Raw genomic sequence first — 20,353 nt, 5'->3', positions numbered from 1 at the left:
GGCAATATTCTTTGCTGGATGTTTTCTTCTATATTAACAAAGCAACTTTTTCTTCTACATATTTTTATATTAGTGTGCAGGTATTGTTATTTGTATAACATGAGTTCAGGGCAGGGCCCAGGGCATTTTTGAAATGAGTTGCTGCATATAATAGATGCTGATTTTTTTTATCTATCTATATAGTGTGTGTGAGTGTTTGTTTTCTTCTGAAAGTGCATGTGGTGTTTCCTTGTCTATGTCTTTATTTCTCTAATTATGTGTTTTGGGAGTGTTTCTGTGTTTATTTATGTGTTCCTGTAAATGTGTGTGTTTTCAGTGTTTCTGTGTGTATTTCTGTAATCATGTATGTGTTTCCCTGAGTGTTTCTGTTTGTCTGCAAGTGTTTCTGCGTGTCTGTGTTCTAGTATATGTGTATGTTTCTGTCAGTGTGTGTTTTTGTGATTGTGTTTAGTTCTGCAAGACTGTGTGTATTTCTATGAGTGTGTGAGTGTTTCAGTGTGTCTGAGTGCTTCTGTTAGTTTGTCTGTTTCTGTAAGTGTGACAGTGTTTCTGTGTGAGTTTTTATGGTTTTTCCTGCAAGTGTGTGTTTGTGTTTCTGTGATGGTATGTGTGTTTCTGTGAGTGTGTGTAAGTTTCAGCATGTCTGTGTTTCTGTGTGAGTTTCTGTATTTGTGTTACTACCTATACAGCATTTTTGACTACACTCACCAATAAAGTGTGCACACATTTTAGTCACTTACTTGGCCAAAAATTGGGGGCTAGGAGCTATCAATGGCTTAGTAGTGGCTGCCCTGTGTGTGTGTTTTATAAGAGTGTGTGGTGCGTGTGTGTTATATGAGAGTGTGTGCTTGTTGTATGAGAGTGTGTGTGATTTGTGTGTTATTACATTTTACAACATTTTTAACTATGACTACAATCAGGAAAAAAGTACACACCCATTTAAGTCACTTTACCAAAAATTGCAGCTATCTTTTCGTATATTACTTCAGAATTTTTCTCACCAAGCATAAAAATAGGGTAGTGAAGGTATGTGGTATCATTGCACTGGGTCTTGGGAAAACAATTTGAAAAACCCGGGTATAAAAGACTTGTTTTACTCATGCAACCTGTGATTAACTCAGCCACAATAGGCACAGAAATATATTTATAAATATTTAATTAACAATATAATTTACATCTATGCCAGACTTGTATGTTTAGTTACTATACCTAGATTACAAGTTTTGCGTTATGGTGCGGTACGGCTATACCGCTGAAAAATTGGCCATTGCTCGTGGAATGGCAGGTAACGCATATTATAAGTTGTGGCGGTAAAGCTATACTGCAAGCATTTTAGCCTTAACACAACTCTCCATTCCGCACTCAAAAAATGCATTACAGGTTGTGCAGTCCAGCTAAAATGCTTGCATTATAGCCTATACAGACACGATCCATTCCGCGATCCGTGATGAGTAGTTATGGATTTTGCAAAACAAAAATGTTTAAAAAAAAATCATAACTAAAATGTTACAAAGTACACTAACACCCATAAACTACCTATCAACCCCTAAACCGCCACCCTCCCGCATCACAAATACTATATTACACCTATTAACCCCAATCTGCCTCCCACATTGCCGAGCCTAAAATAAGCCTATTAACCCCTAAACCGCCACCCCAACATCGCCAACACTATAATTATTAACCCCTAAATCGCCACCCTCCCGCATTGAAAATACTATATTACACCTATTAACTCCTAAACCCCCCTAACTTTAAATGAAAAGTTACAATATAACTATCTTAAAGGGACACTGAAGCCAAAATTTTTCTTTTGTAATTCAGATAGAGCATGCATTTTTAAGCAACTTTCTCATTTACTCCTATTATCAATTTTTCTTCATTCTCTTGCTATCTTTATATGAAAAAAAGGCATCAAAGCTTTTTTCTTGGTTCAGAACTCTGGACAGCAGTTTTTGATTGGTGGATGAATTTAACCACCAATCAGCAAGGACATCCTAGGTTGTTCACAAAAATGGGCCGGCATCTAAACTTATATTCTTGCATTTCAAATAAAGATACCAAGAGAATAAAGAACATTTTATAATAGGAGTAAATTAGAAAGTTGCTTAAAATTTCATGCTCTATCTGAATCACAAAAGTAAAAATGTGGGTTCAGTGTCCCTTTAAAATAAAAATAAACTTACCTGTGAAATAAAAAAAAAATCCTAAAATTAAACTATAAATTAACCTAACATAACTATTCTAATAAAATAAAATAAACTACCAATTAAAAATCCTAAATTACATGATTAAAAAAACCACACACTATGAAAAAATAAATAAAAAACCTAAATTACAAATTTAAATAAACCTAATACTATGAAATAGTTAGAAAATCTAACATTACAAAAAAAAGCTAAAATTACGAAAAAATAAAAAAACACTGATTACAAAAAAATAAAAAACAAAATTATCCAAAATAATAAAAATGACACCTAATCTAATAGCCCTATAAAAACAAAAAGCCCCCAAAATAAAAACACCCCTAACCTAACAATAAACTACCAATAGCCCTTAAAAGGGCCTTTTGTAGGGCATTGCCCTAAGTTAAACAGCTCTTTTACCTAAAACAATTACAAAGTCCCCCATAAAAGTAAAGGGGCATTTGTATGGACATTGCCCTTAAAAGCGCATTCAGCTCTTTTACTGCCCTTAAAAGGGCAATCAGCTCTTTTACTGCCCATCAAAACCCTAATCTAAAACAAAAACCCACCAAAAAAAAACAAAAACTAACACTACCCCAGGAAATCTACTCACAGTTACTGAAGTCCGGACATCCATCTTCCTCCAGGCGGCGAGAAGTCTTCATCCATCGCGGGTGCATCTTCTATCTTCATCCCGGTAGCACGGAGCTGTGGAGGCGCGGAAGCATCGTCACCGGCGGCGCGGTCATCCAGCTTGGAGGATCCTCTTCACAATCACCGCCGTACACTGAAGCTTGAATGCAAGGTACCCGTTTAAAAATGGGGTACCTTGCATTCCTATTGGCTGACATTTTCAAATCAAAAGTTAAAATGGGGAGAGAGTAAGCGCTAAAAAGCTTAAAAGGCTAGTAAAAGGTACATTTTAATACATATAAAAATTTACAAATGGCAATCAGACGCATGGATCCATGTCTGACTTAACAAAAAAAATATATATATAATAAACAAATCTAAAAATATCTAAAAATATCCAATGGAGTAAAGCATGTGACGCTGACTTAGTGAGCCAGTGATGAGGAGTTAGAAGGACATGTACATTCAATAATATAAACAACCTAAGTGAGTGATTGAGTGCACACAATAGCTTTCAACAGAGAAAAATAACATTCACAAAAAAGAAAAATAGCATTCACAAAAAATAGTGTTCACAAAAATTGGCGTACATAAAAAATGTTCAAATGTTCAACCGGTTATATGTAAGTGAATCCAGTAGTGTTTCCTCCAAAGTGACGTGTAGAAATATAACGTGAAGTCAATAATAGTAGAATGTAAACGTTGAGTGGGTCAAATTATTGTGGTTCAGCTGCTAAATTAAAAAATTGTAAATCCGTGAGGTGTATAAAAATAAAAATAAAAATAACTTGTGAAAAAATCCACGTGGAAAACTTGAATTCAAATGATAAACATGATAAACAAAGGTCAAAAATCAAAAGACAAAAATATCAAAAGACAAAAATAGAAAATCAGTGATAATATTAAAAAGCACTAAAGATCTAGTGAAAACAAATCCTTAATTCAGACGTTAAAAATCCTTGGTAAGATCCATAACAAACAAATACATCGATAAAATACCTAAAAGGGAACAAAACATTTTCAAATCAGCCAATAGGATGAGAGCTACTGAAATTCAATTTGAACAGCCAATAGGATTTCAGCAGCTCTCATCCTATTGGCTGATTTGAAAATATCAGCCAATAGGAATGCAAGGTACCCCATATTTAAACGGGTACCTTGCATTTAAGCTTCAGTATACGGCGTTGACCGTATGAAGAGGATCCAGCAAGCTGGATGTTTTGGATATTTTTGTTTATTATTTTTTGTAATCTTAGAGTTTTTTATTTTTTGTTTGTTTTATTTATTTAAAATAGTAATGTTAGTTTAATTTATAGTTTAAAGTTATTTTTTTTTTATTTCACATGTAAGTTTTTATTTATTTAAAGTTAGTTATAGTGTAAGTTTAATTTAAAGTTAGGGGGTGTTAGGTTTAGGGGTTAATATTTTAATTTAGTGTGTTGCGATGTGGGGGGCCAGCAGTTTAGGGGTTAATATGTTTAGTTTAGTCTTTGCAATGTGGGGGGCCAGTGGTTTAAGGGTTAATAGATTAAGTGTATTAGTTCTGATGTGGGGGGCCAGCAGTGTAGGGGTTAATATATTTAGTTTATTGGTACCGTTGTGGGGGGTGGCGGTTTAGGGGTTAATAATTTTATTTAGTGTTGGGGCGGTGGTTTAGGGGTTAATAGCTTTAATTAGTGTTGGCGATGACGGGGATGGCGGTTTAGGGGTTAATCATTTTATTTAGTGTCTGCGATATCAGGGGTGGCGAATTAGGGGTGTATGCTAGGTTTTAACATTACTTTTATTTTCCCCATAGACATCAATGAGGTTGCGTTACGGAAATCTCCATTCCGAGATCGCAGGTGTTAGTTTTTTTCTAACACTTTCGCTCCATTGATGTCTATGGGGGAAAGCGTGCACAAGCACGTAAAGTCAGCCCTTGCCTTTTGTGCGGTATGGAGCTTAACGCACCATAATGCACAGCACAAGGAGGGTTTTCAGTAACTTGTAATGGCAGCGCTATGGAAAGTGCGATAACGCTCATTTTTTTGTGTTCTTTTTTACGCACCCGGTGTAGCGCAAAACTCATAATCTGGGTGATTATTTTGATTCATGATTTTATGCAATAATTTATTTATAAAATTACATATCATGTTTCATCATTTGTAATACTAGTTGTAAAGAATATTATTTGTCTTTATGCTTAGCAGAGGTAGATGTTTGCACTTAAAAAAATCAGCATGCATCTAGCCAAGTTGTTAATGGGTTCAGTGTTAACTAAGATAAATATATACTATAGAGTTCCTGCAATTTGAAAGTATTGACAAATAAATGGTAAGGCTCTTTAAAGGTACAGTAAAGTTAAGTTTAAAGTTTCATGACTCATGTAGAACATTCACTTTTAAATAGCTTTCTACTTTATTTCTCTTATCAATTTTGCTTAGTTCTCTTGGTATTCTTTGTTGAAGAACATGCCTAGTCAGAGCTAGTTGGTGATCTTTCAAACTCAAACCTCTGCCCTGCTCTATCTCCTCCTTTTCCTGCTCTGACCAATCTATCGCTCACTATAATTCCTCTCTTACAGTGGTGCTTGACAATTTCGCACCAGCTACCATAGCTTGAAAGTCACGCACTCATCCTCAGCCCTGGCATACTCATCTGACACGCTGCCTACGTAGATGTTCCAGCACTGCTTAGCAGGTATTCAGCTGACTTTCTTCAATACAAGTTCATCTTAAACTCCTACTATTCTACCCTTAACCTCTCCAAGCAGGATTACTTCTCTACTCTTAACTCTACTCTTTCTTCAAACCCAATACGTCTGTTCTCCACTTTTAATACCCTTCTCCACCCACCCCCACATATTATTTCTCCTCCTCTCTCAGCTCAAGATTTTGCAAGCCACTTCATCAACAAAATAGATTCCATCAGAAATGAAATCATCTCTCAACACACTACCAGTCTCCAACCCTCTCAACCATTCAGTTTCTGCACTTATATACTCCTATTACCCCATTGCCTGTCCATTTGATCCCATCCCCTCACAACTAATGCCCTCCCTCTCTCCTACTCTTACTCCAATCCTCACACATATTGGTAATCTCTCCCTCATCCCTTAATACAAAAAAATACTGGACAGCCAGCAGATAACCGGGGGTATATACTGATGAATAGATTCATATTGGCGCTGCAGAATCTGTTGGTGCTCTACAAATAACTGATAATAATAATACACACACACACACACATATATATATATATATATATATATATATATATATATATATATATATATATATATATATATATATAAATTCAAGTATTAAGCACTCACTGGTCTTCAGCCGTCTGTGTTTCAATAAGTATTTATTAGTGTGACGTTTCGGGACAAAAAAACAAAAAAACAGTCCCTTCCTCTGACAAACAACTGTGAAAAAGGCAAGTGAAAACCCTCCCCTTCATCTAAGCCAATCATGGCTGTCCGTGTGCAAAGACAGAAAAAAGCAATGATCCTGATAGGCTAACAATGTGTTCATGAATCTAAGACAATTGTATCCTATAGTATACCCAATGTAAGGGATAAACCAGTGTGAATGTGTATATAAATACCACCAGGCCTGCAGGGGATCGCAGTCTCATAAATCATAGTATAACAAACAACTTTATTCTTACGAACTCCTAATCAGTGAGGAAGGACCAATCACAATTGAAACGGCACCTCACCCCCCCGGTATTAGCCAATCGCCTATAGTTCATCATGACCCTCCACTTCCTGGAAGCCTCCTCCGTTTGTTATTGGTGGAGCAAAAAGACACCTCTTGTTTTACTGCACGATCTCAAAGCATATACTGTATCTAAAGTGCTGGCAACACACCCATTCATTCTGCCGTCATCTAAGCATTCCTATAGCTTCTTATCAACAAATACAAAATTATAGATCAGTATTTCTGCTGACAAGGGACAATAGAGCAGTATTTCTGCTGACAAGGGCCCATGGAGCAGTATTTCTGCTGACAAGGGCCCATAGAGCAGTATTTCTGCTGACAAGGGCCCATGGAGCAGTATTTCTGCTGACAAGGGCCCATAGAGCAGTATTTCTGCTGACAAGGGCCCATGGAGCAGTATTTCTGCTGACAAGGGCCCATGGAGCAGTATTTCTGCTGACAAGGGCCCATGGAGCAGTATTTCTGCTGACAAGGGCCCATAGAGCAGTATTTCTGCTGACAAGGGCCCATAGAGCAGTATTTCTGCTGACAAGGGCCCATAGAGCAGTATTTCTGCTGACAAGGGCCCATAGATCAGTATTTCTGCTGACAAGGGCCCATGGAGCAGTATTTCTGCTGACAAGGACCCATAGAGCAGTATTTCTGCTGACAAGGGCCCATAGAGCAGTATTTCTGCTGACAAGGGCCCATGGAGTGGTATTTCTGCTGACAAGGGCCCATAGAGCAGTATTTCTGCTGACAAGGGACAATAGAGCAGTATTTCTGCTGACAAGGGCCCATGAAGCAGTATTTCTGCTGACAAGGGCCCATAGAGCAGTATTTCTGCTGACAAGGGCCCATGGAGCAGTATTTCTGCTGACAAGGGCCCATAGAGCAGTATTTCTGCTGACAAGGGCCCATGGAGCAGTATTTCTGCTGACAAGGGCCCATGGAGCAGTATTTCTGCTGACAAGGGCCCATGGAGCAGTATTTCTGCTGACAAGGGCCCATAGAGCAGTATTTCTGCTGACAAGTGCCCATAGAGCAGTATTTCTGCTGACAAGGGCCCATAGAGCAGTATTTCTGCTGACAAGGGCCCATAGATCAGTATTTCTGCTGACAAGGGCCCATGGAGCAGTATTTCTGCTGACAAGGGCCCATAGATCAGTATTTCTGCTGACAAGGGCCCATGGAGCAGTATTTCTGCTGACAATGGCCTATTGAGCAGTATTTCTGCTGACAAGGGCCCATGGAGCAGTATTTCTGCTGACAAGGGCCTATTGAGCAGTATTTCTGCTGACAAGGGCCCATGGCGCAGTATTTCTGCTGACAAGGGCCCATAGAGCAGTATTTCTGCTGACAAGGGCCCATGGAGCAGTATTTCTGCTGACAAGGGCCCATGGAGCAGTATTTCTGCTGACAAGGGCCCATAGAGCAGTATTTTTGCTGACAAGGGCCCATGGAGCAGTATTTCTGCTGACAAGGGCCCATGGAGCAGTATTTCTGCTGACAAGGGCCCATGGAGCAGTATTTCTGCTGACAAGGGACCATAGAGCAGTATTTCTGCTGACAAGGGCCCATAGAGCAGAATTTCTGCAGACAAGGGCCCATGGAGCAGTATTTCTGCTGACAAGGGCCCATGAAGCAGTATTTCTGCTGACAAGGACCCATAGAGCAGTATTTCTGCTGACAAGGGCCCATAGAGCAGTATTTCTGCTGACAAGGGCCCATGGAGCAGTATTTCTGCTGACAAGGGCCCATGGAGCAGTATTTCTGCTGACAAGGGCCCATGGAGCAGTATTTCTGCTGACAAGGGCCCATGGAGCAGTATTTCTGCAGACAAGGGCCCATAGAGCAGAATTTCTGCAGACAAGGGCCCATGGAGCAGTATTTCTGCTGACAAGGGCCCATGGAGCAGTATTTCTGCTGACAAGGGCCCATAGAGCAGAATTTCTGCAGACAAGGGCCCATGGAGCAGTATTTCTGCTGACAAGGGCCCATGAAGCAGTATTTCTGCTGACAAGGGCCCATGGAGCAGTATTTCTGCTGACAAGGACCCATAGAGCAGTATTTCTGCTGACAAGGGCCCATGGAGCAGTATTTCTGCTGACAAGGACCCATAGAGCAGTATTTCTGCTGACAAGGGCCCATGGAGCAGTATTTCTGCTGACAAAGGCCCATGGAGCAGTATTTCTGCTGACAAGGGCCCATGGAGCAGTATTTCTGCTGACAAGGGCCCATAGAGCAGTATTTCTGCTGACAAGGGCTTGCAGAGTGTATTTTTCAACCAATTCTGGAATTTACTTGACATTTGGAGACTGGGTTATACGAACAAATGTTTTCATAGAAAAGGTTTTTTTTTCTGGTTGTGGTTAATGGTCAAATTTATTGCTGCTTCTAATATTCACCATCACAGCATTGATCTTTGGCTTCCACAGAGCAATCCCTTCACTGAGTAAATCAAACTTTTCTTTATTATACTTTGTGCTAGTTTCATGGCAGAAACCCATGTGTTGTGATAGCTGTTTGATTGTTGCAATGCTTTTGTATTACAGCAACCAAAAGGAATGTTCATAATGATTTGATAAAAGGTACAGTAACCTAGTAAAAAATACAATGTAATGGCAAAAGTCCAGCACAAGGCTTTGTATGAGAAGCATCTGACTTTGTTGGCAAACTGTACAAACTCTCATGTGGGACCAATAGCAGGGGATAATAATTTAAAAAGGTCACATTTTTTACTCTTGTATGTTCAATAAATAATGACGTTATATATACATATTCAGTGGTATGCCAGTTAATAAAAAAAAAAATTATTGTAAAATGTGTATTGTTTAGTTTGTGTTTTTATTTAGTATGACTTTCACTTAAAGGGACATGAAACCCCAAATTTTTATTTCATAATTCAGACCGAGTATCCAATTTCCAATTTACTTCTATTATCAAATTTGCTTCCTTCTCTTGCTATCCTTTGTTGAAGGAAGTTGCAATAAAGCCCAGCACTGTCTGCAAAAGGGTGCACGCTCCAGGGGTCCTGCCAGTACTTTTCTGGGCACTTATCCTTTGTTGAAGGAGCAGCATTGCACTACTGGGAGCTAGCGGAATTAATTGGTTGAGCAAAAGAGAGATTCCTTACAAGCTTTATTGTTCAGAACCAATTGCTGGTAGCAAAAAAGGTTCCTTTAGGCCGCAGAGCTTTCCAAACTTTTTATGTTGGTGACACACTTTTTACACCTACATCATATTGTGGCACAATAATTCAGTTGTACTGGCAAACAGGAGGTTAAACTAACTTGTTTTAAGAGATACGACACATACATAAATTATATAATAACTAAATGTATTTACAAGTAACAGTAAGTATGTGCAAGAATTAAAAAAATTGTTTAATAACACCAATAGCTACTTACTATTTAAATGGGATGTATGAGGTTGATGAATTGAACACAGTTTCGGAATATTTGGTGGAATATTAGATAAAGACACTCGCATTTTATCATCATGCATTTTTAAGCTTCCACTTCCTATCCATATATCAAGAGCAGGAGCAGCAATGCACTACTGGGAGCTAGCTGCAAAAACAAATAACACTTTGACTTCTGACTTCAGCTCAGTGCTTAAGCTGTCGCCTTCAGAGCTCTGCGAGTCCGACTAACTACTTCCCGCACTGCAAACACACTGCTGTTCCACTCACTACTTACACATGCAGTCACGAGCCGATTGAGGAGACTACACGTGCAGTCAGGAGCCAAAGGGAATAGTTTCAGTTCCCGCTCAGCTGAACCAATAGGTTAAGATGATCTGTGACCCACTAGGTATCAATCATGTGTCAACTATGTGTTATGCGTAGCAGGCAGGTGGAAAGTCGGAAACCAAAAAAAAAAAAAAAGCTGGGACACACCTACACACTGCTTACGACACACTAATGTGTCACGACACACAGTTTGGAAAGCACAGCGTTAGGGACTAATATTCAGTGGTTTCAGGCCATCCAACCAAATTAGTCCTCTAAAGTATATTTAATTTGTGGTATTATCCCCTGTGTAAACCAGGCACTACAATGGGCTAATTTAGTATAGAACAAGGAGTATAATTATGTCCCTCTATAACTGTATTTAAGCTTTACAAGTATTAGCTTATAGAGTACATTCCCGCATTGTAAAAAGCATATCTGTACAAGCTGTAAATAGAGAGTTCACACAATATTCACTCACCCACGGCGTCATCAAGTTCTCGTGTTAGAATGTAGAATTGCTTACTTACGGTTTAGCGTGATATTCGCCTCCAACACAGTGCATGCGTTACCTTGTTGCACCTACCTCTCGTTGTCCATATGGCTGCGTTACAGAGGAGACACGCTAGCTGGTGACGTCACCAGAAGTGGACCAAAGCTGTCTCTGCTCTAAAAAAGACAATCAATGAAAAAAGTCCAGGGAAAAGGAGGAAAAGTAAAACTTCACTTTTATTGCATATCCATGTTAAAACAATATGCCAAAAGAGTCACTGGAATCAGCAAGTCCTGAACTGGACCATCAGCCAATTGTTTTAACATGGATATACAATAAAAGTGAAGTTTTACTTTTCCTCCTTTTTTTCCTGGACTTTTTTTCATTTGTTGGTTGAGCTAATGACCAGAGGCATACACGTGCAGCCACCAATCAGCAGTAGCTCCCAGTAGTGCATTGCTGCTCCTGAGCCTACCTAGGTATGCTTTTTTTTACAAAGGATACTAAAAGAACAAAACAAATAAGATCATAGAAGTAAACTGGAAAGTGGTTTAAAATGGCATGCTCTGTCTGAATCATGAAAAAAGATTTTTGGGCTTCATGTCCCTTTAAGTATATATGTTACAGTTAAAGTGCAGAATCAGTTAATGTGCACATTACCTAGCTAATCTGCAGATTAACTAATTTGCTCAGTTAAAGTGCAGAATCTGCACTTTACCTAGGTAATGTGCACATTAACTGCTTCCGTGTAGTTAAAGTTGGAAAAGTTTGTTTCTCTCATGTAAACTGTTTTATTGAAAAAGAAACTGAAGAATGTTCCAATTTCGGCCGAGGGCAGATACGCTCCAGAGTGCTCTGTTGTAATCAGAGCCTCGGGCGCCGCAACTGCCTCTGGGAACCTTACCATGGGTCTCAGCCCGCACGTCTTGAAATTCTCTGTCTGGGAAATTATCTATCTATCGAATCTATCTATTTATTATAGATTTGATAGATAGATAGATAGATAGATATATAGATAGATAATTTCCCAGACAGAGAATTTCAAGACGTGCGGACTGGGACCCATGGTAAGGTTCCCAGAGGCAGTTGCGGCGCCCGAGGCTCTGATTACAACAGAGCACTCTGGAGCGTATCTGCCCTCTGCCAAAATCGGAACATTCTGTTCTTTATTTCGTTAAACTCAAATATTATTTAACATCATGTTCTTTATTTATTTCGTTAAACTCAACTATAACAATTAATGAAATTAACATAATGTTATTATTTAACATCATGTTCTTTATTTATTTCATTAAACTCAACTATAACAAATAGTAATAATAATAATAAAAAAATATAATACAAACAATCAAACGGTTTAAAATATTAGATCTAGGAAATTAATTTGCAGTCACAAATTGTGTCTGGAGCGTATCTGCCCTAGGCCTAAATCGGAACATTCTGTTCTTTATTTATTAAATTCTTCGGCTTCTTTTTCAATAAACTGTTTACATGAGAGAAACAAACTTTTCTAAAAAGCTAAAGTGCTTTTTTTTTGCACTTTAACTAGTGCCTAGTAGGTAATGTGCAGATTATCTAGGTAATTTGCAGATTACCTAGGTAATGTGAGAAATTAAACAATTTTTCTGCACTTTAACTGATCGCCCTAGTTAATCTGCAGATTAGCTAGGTAATGTGCACATTAACTGATTTCTGCATTTTAACTGTAACATATACATACTACGTACTTACTGGCCACCATACAGACCAAAATATGGGACTACAATCCCACACATCTTATTGCCAAATTGCTGCATAGCTTGTCAAGCTCCTGCAAATGATCTATTATACAGTGCTCATACATCAGCCTCATGTGCGTAGACATTCTATTTGCCTGAGTCATATATGCGTGCACACTATATATGCATAAGCCCCAAGCTCGCACACAGTTAGTACAAATTAGCACTCACCAGAGAGTGTATACAAAAAAGCACAGTAACTTTCTATAACCACCTTGCACGTAAGGTCGTAGCTAAGTCCGGTGGTCCTGGTGATAGGCAGACTCCATTTGGGGCTCCGGACATATAATCTGATGGGTCAGTGTGAGACCCGAACCAGGAACTAGGCGGAGATACAATGAGAGACGATCAGGTGCAGCCATGCCCATCGCACGGATAACTACACCCAAAAACAAAACACATGTCCACCTTGTATTGTTGTCTGGCTATAACCACGCTCTCCCTTGTAGAGCTCCACCAGTTTCACTGCAGATCACACCCTACGGTACAAGTGACCACGCCCATTTGTTGGAGCTTTCCCGCCTACAAGCTCTCTCAGCTACACACACACACTGTAGTTAAAAAAGAAAAAGAAAAACAATTTCAGTTTTGGTTTTCGGCCAGGGGAATCCTGAATTTTCGGTATTGGTTTCAGTCCAGAATTTTCATTTCGGTGCATCCCTACTATCTATCTATATCTACATAAATATATAATATAATATTTATATAAGCAATATAATTATTGCACAGACAATTTGCACACCTAGGCAAGTATTCCTGCTTGCCTTACCCCAGAATTACCCTGTATAAAATGTTACCAATGCATCAGAGGATTCTGGGTAGCATATGCAATTAGATGTGTAATATCTCAGGCTTTTTGCTTCTGATACTGTGGTTAAGGGGGGCTTTGTAGGCGGGGTCCTCTTTAGATAATGGCGAGGGCTCATGGTCGTGTCTTGCCAGTTTGTGGGTGTGTCTGGGGGTCTATCGACGGTGCTAAGGACAATTTGGTAAATCTAGACATTTGGCTGTCTCAGAGGGACAGTGGGGCAGAGCTCAGAATTAAGTATATATATATATATATATATATATATATATATATATATACACAAAAGACTCCTCTCTTTTTCATAGGTTTTTCTAAACATTTATTGGTTCCAAAGTTTCGGCCCCAACCTGGGCCTTTGTTAAGGTAACATACAATGCAAAATAACACAATACTTATACCCTGGTAAACCCCTCCCCCACTCACTGCTCTATGACCCTTTGATTCTCTGATTCTCTTAAGGTAGAATCTGAATGCTGCTCACTTAGCTGCTCATTGGATTTTTCCAATTCTCTACCTTTAAAATAAAGTTTTAATATATTATAACGAGGAGGGCGTATTATAAAGGGGATTGAACTTTGTCCCTAAGATTAAAGGAACATGTTTTGTACTAAAGTAGATCTATGTAAATTTGGTTGCAGTTTTAGGCTTAGAGACTTTTTCTTAGATAAAGGGGGCAGATCTCATGGTACACAAAGGAGTATAGAGGTGTGAGTAAATTCAACCCTAATACCCGTAACCCCCATAAAACTAGTTTCTCCAACATAGGTGTGTCCGGTCCACGGCGTCATCCTTACTTGTGGGATATTCTCCTCCCCAACAGGAAATGGCAAAGAGCCCAGCAAAGCTGGTCACATGATCCCTCCTAGGCTCCGCCTACCCCAGTCATTCTCTTTGCCGTTGTACAGGCAACATCTCCACGGAGATGGCTTAGAGTTTTTTAGTGTTTAACTGTAGTTTTTCATTATTCAATCAAGAGTTTGTTATTTTCAAATAGTGCTGGTACGTACTATTTACTCAGAAACAGAAAAGAGATGAAGAATTCTGTTTGTATGAGGAAAATGATTTTAGCAACCGTAACTAAAATCCATGGCTGTTCCACACAGGACTGTTGAGAGCATTAACTTCAGTTGGGGGAACAGTTTGCAGTCCTTTGCTGCTTGAGGTATGACACATTCTAACAAGACGATGTAATGCTGGAAGCTGTCATTTTCCCTATGGGATCCGGTAAGCCATGTTTATTACGATTGTAAATAAGGGCTTCACAAGGGCTTATTTAGACTGTAGACATTTTTTGGGCTAAATCGATTGATATTAACACTTATTTAGCCTTGAGGAATCATTTATTCTGGGTATTTTGATATAATTATATCGGCAGGCACTGTTTTAGACACCTTATTCTTTAGGGGCTTTCCCAAAGCATAGGCAGAGTCTCATTTTCGCGCCGGTGTTGCGCACTTGTTTTTGAGAGGCATGGCATGCAGTCGCATGTGAGAGGAGCTCTGATACTGATAAAAGACTTCTGAAGGCATCATTTGGTATCGTATTCCCCTTGGGTTTGGTTGGGTCTCAGCAAAGCAGATACCAGGGACTGTAAAGGGGTTAAAGCTTAAAACGGCTCCGGTTCCGTTATTTTAAGGGTTAAAGCTTCCAAAATTGGTGTGCAATATTTTCAAGGCTTTAAGACACTGTGGTGAAAGTTTGGTGAATTTTGAACAATTCCTTCATGTTTTTTCGCAATTGCAGTAATAAAGTGTGTTCAGTTTAAAATTTAAAGTGACAGTAACGGTTTTATTTCAAAACGTTTTTTGTACTTTCTTATCAAGTTTATGCCTGTTTAACATGTCTGAACTACCAGATAGACTGTGTTCTGAATGTGGGGAAGCCAGAATTCCTATTCATTTAAATAAATGTGATTTATGTGATAATGACAATGATGCCCAAGATGATTCCTCAAGTGAGGGGAGTAAGCATGGTACTGCATCATTCCCTCCTTCGTCTACACGAGTCTTGCCCACTCAGGAGGCCCCTAGTACATCTAGCGCGCCAATACTCCTTACTATGCAACAATTAACGGCTGTAATGGATAATTCTGTCAAAAACATTTTAGCCAAAATGAACCCTTGTCAGCGTAAGCGTGGATGCTCTGTTTTAGTTACTGAAGAGCATGACGACGCTGATATTAATATCTCTGAAGGGCCCCTAACCCAATCTGAGGGAGCCAGGGAGGTTTTGTCTGAGGGAGAAATTACTGATTTAGGGAACATTTCTCAGCAGGCTGAATCTGATGTGATTACTTTTAAATTTAAATTGGAACATCTCCGCATTTTGCTTAAGGAGGTATTATCCACTCTGGATGATTGTGAAAATTTGGTCATCCCAGAGAAACTATGTAAAATGGACAAGTTCCTAGAGGTGCCGGGGCTCCCAGAAGCTTTTCCTATACCCAAGCGGGTGGCGGACATTGTTAATAAAGAATGGGAAAGGCCCGGTATTCCTTTCGTCCCTCCCCCCATATTTAAAAAATTGTTTCCTATGGTCGACCCCAGAAAGGACTTATGGCAGTCAGTCCCCAAGGTCGAGGGAGCGGTTTCTACTTTAAACAAACGCACCACTATTCCCATAGAGGATAGTTGTGCTTTCAAGATCCTATGGATAAAAAATTAGAAGGTTTGCTTAAAAAGATGTTTGTTCAGCAGGGTTACCTTCTACAACCCATTTCATGCATTGTCCCTGTCACTACAGCCGCATATTTCTGGTTTGATGAACTGATTAAGGTGCTCGATAGTGACTCTCCTCCTTATGAGGAGATTATGGACAGAGTCAATGCTCTCAAATTGGCTAATTCTTTCACTCTAGACGCCTCTTTGCAATTGGCTAAGTTAGCGGCTAAGAATTCTGGGTTTGCTATTGTGGCGCGCAGAGCGCTTTGGTTGAAATCTTGGTCGGCTGATGCGTCTTCCAAGAACAAGCTACTAAACATTCCTTTCAAGGGGAAAACGCTGTTTGGTCCTGACTTGAAAGAGATTATCTCTGATATCACTGGGGGTAAGGGCCATGCCCTTCCTCAGGATCGGCCTTTCAAGGCAAAAAATAGACCTAATTTTCGTCCCTTTCGTAAAAACGGACCAGCCCAAGGTGCTACGTCCTCTAAGCAAGAGGGTAATTCTTCTCAGGCCAAGCCAGCTTGGAGACCAATGCAAGGCTGGAACAAGGGAAAGCAGGCAAAGAAACCTGCCACTGCTACCAAGACAGCATGAAATATCGGCCCCCGATCCGGGACCGGATCTGGTGGGGGGCAGACTCTCTCTCTTCGCTCAGGCTTGGGCAAGAGATGTTCTGGATCCTTGGGCGCTAGAAATAGTCTCCCAGGGTTATCTTCTGGAATTCAAGGGACTTCCCCCAAGGGGAAGGTTCCACAGGTCTCAGTTGTCTTCAGACCACATAAAAAGACAGGCGTTCTTACATTGTGTAGAAGACCTGTTAAAAATGGGAGTGATTCATCCTGTTCCATTGAGAGAACAAGGGATGGGGTTCTACTCCAATCTGTTCATAGTTCCCAAAAAAGAGGGAACGTTCAGACCAATCCTAGATCTCAAGATCTTAAACAAATTTCTCAAGGTCCCATCTTTCAAGATGGAAACCATTCGAACTATCCTTCCTTCCATCCAGGAAGGTCAATTCATGACCACGGTGGATTTAAAGGATGCGTATCTACATATTCCTATCCACAAGGAACATCATCGGTTCCTAAGGTTTGCATTCCTGGACAAACATTACCAGTTCGTGGCGCTTCCTTTCGGATTAGCCACTGCTCCAAGGATTTTCACAAAGGTACTAGGGTCCCTTCTAGCTGTGCTAAGACCAAGGGGCATTGCAGTTGTACCTTACCTGGACGACATTCTGATTCAAGCGTCGTCCCTCCCTCGAGCAAAGGCTCACACGGACATCGTCCTGGCCTTTCTCAGATCGCACGGCTGGAAAGTGAACGTGGAAAAGAGTTCTCTATCCCCGTCAACAAGGGTTCCCTTCTTGGGAACAATTATAGACTCCTCAGAAATGAGGATTTTTCTAACAGAGGCCAGAAAGACAAAGCTTCTGGACTCTTGTCGAATACTTCATTCCGTTCCTCTTCCTTCCGTAGCTCAGTGCATGGAGGTGATCGGGTTGATGGTAGCGACAATGGACATAGTTCCTTTTGCGCGCATTCATCTAAGACCATTACAACTGTGCATGCTCAGTCAGTGGAATGGGGACTATACAGACTTGTCTCCAAAGATACAAGTAAATCAGAGGACCAGAGACTCACTCCGTTGGTGGCTGTCCCTGGACAACCTGTCACGAGGGATGACATTCCACAGACCAGAGTGGGTCATTGTCACGACCGACGCCAGTCTGATGGGCTGGGGCGCGGTCTGGGGATCCCTGAAAGCTCAGGGTCTTTGGTCTCGGGAAGAATCTCTTCTACCGATAAATATTCTGGAACTGAGAGCGATATTCAATGCTCTCAAGGCTTGGCCTCAGCTAGCGAGGACCAAGTTCATACGGTTTCAATCAGACAACATGACGACTGTTGCGTACATCAACCATCAGGGGGGAACAAGGAGTTCCCTAGCGATGGAAGAAGTGACCAAGATTATTCTATGGGCGGAGTCTCACTCCTGCCACCTGTCTGCTATCCACATCCCGGGAGTGGAAAATTGGGAAGCGGATTTTCTGAGTCGTCAGACATTGCATCCGGGGGAGTGGGAACTCCATCCGGAAATCTTTGCCCAAGTCACTCAACTTTGGGGCATTCCAGACATGGATCTGATGGCCTCTCGTCAGAACTTCAAAGTTCCTTGCTACGGGTCCAGATCCAGGGATCCCAAGGCGGCTCTAGTGGATGCACTAGTAGCATCTTGGACCTTCAAACTAGCTTATGTGTTCCCGCCGTTTCCTCTCATCCCCAGGCTGGTAGCCAGGATCAATCAGGAGAGGGCGTCGGTGATCTTGATAGCTCCTGCGTGGCCACGCAGGACTTGGTATGCAGATCTGGTGAATATGTCATCGGCTCCACCTTGGAAGCTACCTTTGAGACGAGACCTTCTTGTTCAGGGTCCGTTCGAACATCCGAATCTGGTTTCACTCCAGCTGACTGCTTGGAGATTGAACGCTTGATTTTATCGAAGCGAGGTTTCTCAGATTCTGTTATCGATACTCTTGTTCAGGCCAGAAAGCCTGTAACTAGAAAGATTTACCACAAAATTTGGAAAAAATATATCTGTTGGTGTGAATCTAAAGGATTCCCTTGGGACAAGGTTAAGATTCCTAGGATTCTATCCTTCCTTCAAGAAGGATTGGAAAAAGGATTATCGGCAAGTTCCCTGAAGGGACAGATTTCTGCCTTGTCGGTGTTACTTCACAAAAAACTGGCAGCTGTGCCAGATGTTCAAGCCTTTGTTCAGGCTCTGGTTAGAATCAAGCCTGTTTACAAACCTTTGACTCCTCCTTGGAGTCTCAATCTAGTTCTTTCAGTTCTTCAGGGGGTTCCGTTTGAACCCTTACATTCCGTTGATATTAAGTTATTATCTTGGAAAGTTTTGTTTTTAGTTGCAATTTCTTCTGCTAGAAGAGTTTCAGAATTATCTGCTCTGCAGTGTTCTCCTCCTTATCTGGTGTTCCATGCAGATAAGGTGGTTTTACGTACTAAACCTGGTTTTCTTCCAAAAGTTGTTTCTAACAAAAACATTAACCAGGAGATTATCGTACCTTCTCTGTGTCCGAAACCAGTTTCAAAGAAGGAACGCTTGTTGCACAATTTGGATGTTGTTCGCGCTCTAAAATTCTATTTAGATGCTACAAAGGATTTTAGACAAACATCTTCCCTGTTTGTTGTTTATTCAGGTAAAAGGAGAGGTCAAAAAGCAACTTCTACCTCTCTCTCTTTTTGGATTAAAAGCATCATCAGATTGGCTTACGAGACTGCCGGACGGCAGCCTCCCGAAAGAATCACGGCTCATTCCACTAGGGCTGTGGCTTCCACATGGGCCTTCAAGAACGAGGCTTCTGTTGATCAGATATGTAGGGCAGCGACTTGGTCTTCACTGCACACTTTTACCAAATTTTACAAGTTTGATACTTTTGCTTCTTCTGAGGCTATTTTTGGGAGAAAGGTTTTGCAAGCCGTGGTGCCTTCCATTTAGGTGACCTGATTTGCTCCCTCCCTTCATCCGTGTCCTAAAGCTTTGGTATTGGTTCCCACAAGTAAGGATGACGCCGTGGACCGGACACACCTATGTTGGAGAAAACAGAATTTATGTTTACCTGATAAATTTCTTTCTCCAACGGTGTGTCCGGTCCACGGCCCGCCCTGGTTTTTTAATCAGGTCTGATAATTTATTTTCTTTAACTACAGTCACCACGGTACCATATGGTTTCTCCTATGCTATTATTCCTCCTTAACGTCGGTCGAATGACTGGGGTAGGCGGAGCCTAGGAGGGATCATGTGACCAGCTTTGCTGGGCTCTTTGCCATTTCCTGTTGGGGAGGAGAATATCCCACAAGTAAGGATGACGCCGTGGACCGGACACACCGTTGGAGAAAGAAATTTATCAGGTAAACATAAATTCTGTTTTTCCTAAAACTTGTGGAAAAGGATATAGGGATTCTAGATAAAACCCAATTTTGAAAGCAGGGAATGGGATGCACTCAAAGGCCTTAAAAATAATAAAGATATCATTTTGAAGCCTGCTGACAAGGGTGGAAGTATTGTCTTAATGGACTATAAGGATTATCAGAGAGAGGTATTAAGACAATTGAACAACAGCCAAAACTACATTAAATTAAACAGAAATACCACCTTGGAATACAAGAAGGAGCTGGATAATATCCTTTTGACGGGGATGCAGAATGGCTGAATCTCTGAGGGAGAGAGAAATTTTATGTTCACTGAATACCGCAAGACCCCAGTTTTCTATATACTCCCAAAGATCCACAAGTCTCTTATCAACCCCCTGGGGAGGTCTATAATTTCAGCAATGGAGTCACTAAACCAGC

The 20,353-nt window shown here is 40.6% G+C and overlaps 2 protein-coding genes across 2 annotated transcripts in view; one reads left to right on the top strand and one right to left on the bottom strand.

Annotated features, from left to right (window-relative positions):
• Positions 1-20,353, top strand: part of KIAA1217 (KIAA1217 ortholog) — an 894,654-nt gene that overhangs the window by 88,424 nt on the left and 785,877 nt on the right. The window lies entirely within an intron of this gene.
• On the bottom strand, positions 7,670-8,716 carry LOC128661443 (keratin-associated protein 10-5-like). The gene has a single exon (XM_053715696.1). The coding sequence runs from the start codon at positions 8,714-8,716 to the stop codon at positions 7,670-7,672; it is 1,047 nt and encodes a 348-aa protein (XP_053571671.1).

This window comes from Bombina bombina, chromosome 5, assembly GCF_027579735.1.
Source record: "Bombina bombina isolate aBomBom1 chromosome 5, aBomBom1.pri, whole genome shotgun sequence".
In the NCBI taxonomy this organism is placed as follows: domain Eukaryota; kingdom Metazoa; phylum Chordata; class Amphibia; order Anura; family Bombinatoridae; genus Bombina; species Bombina bombina.
Note: the sequence above shows the minus strand (reverse complement) of the source record. Positions and strands in the feature narration are given on the sequence as shown.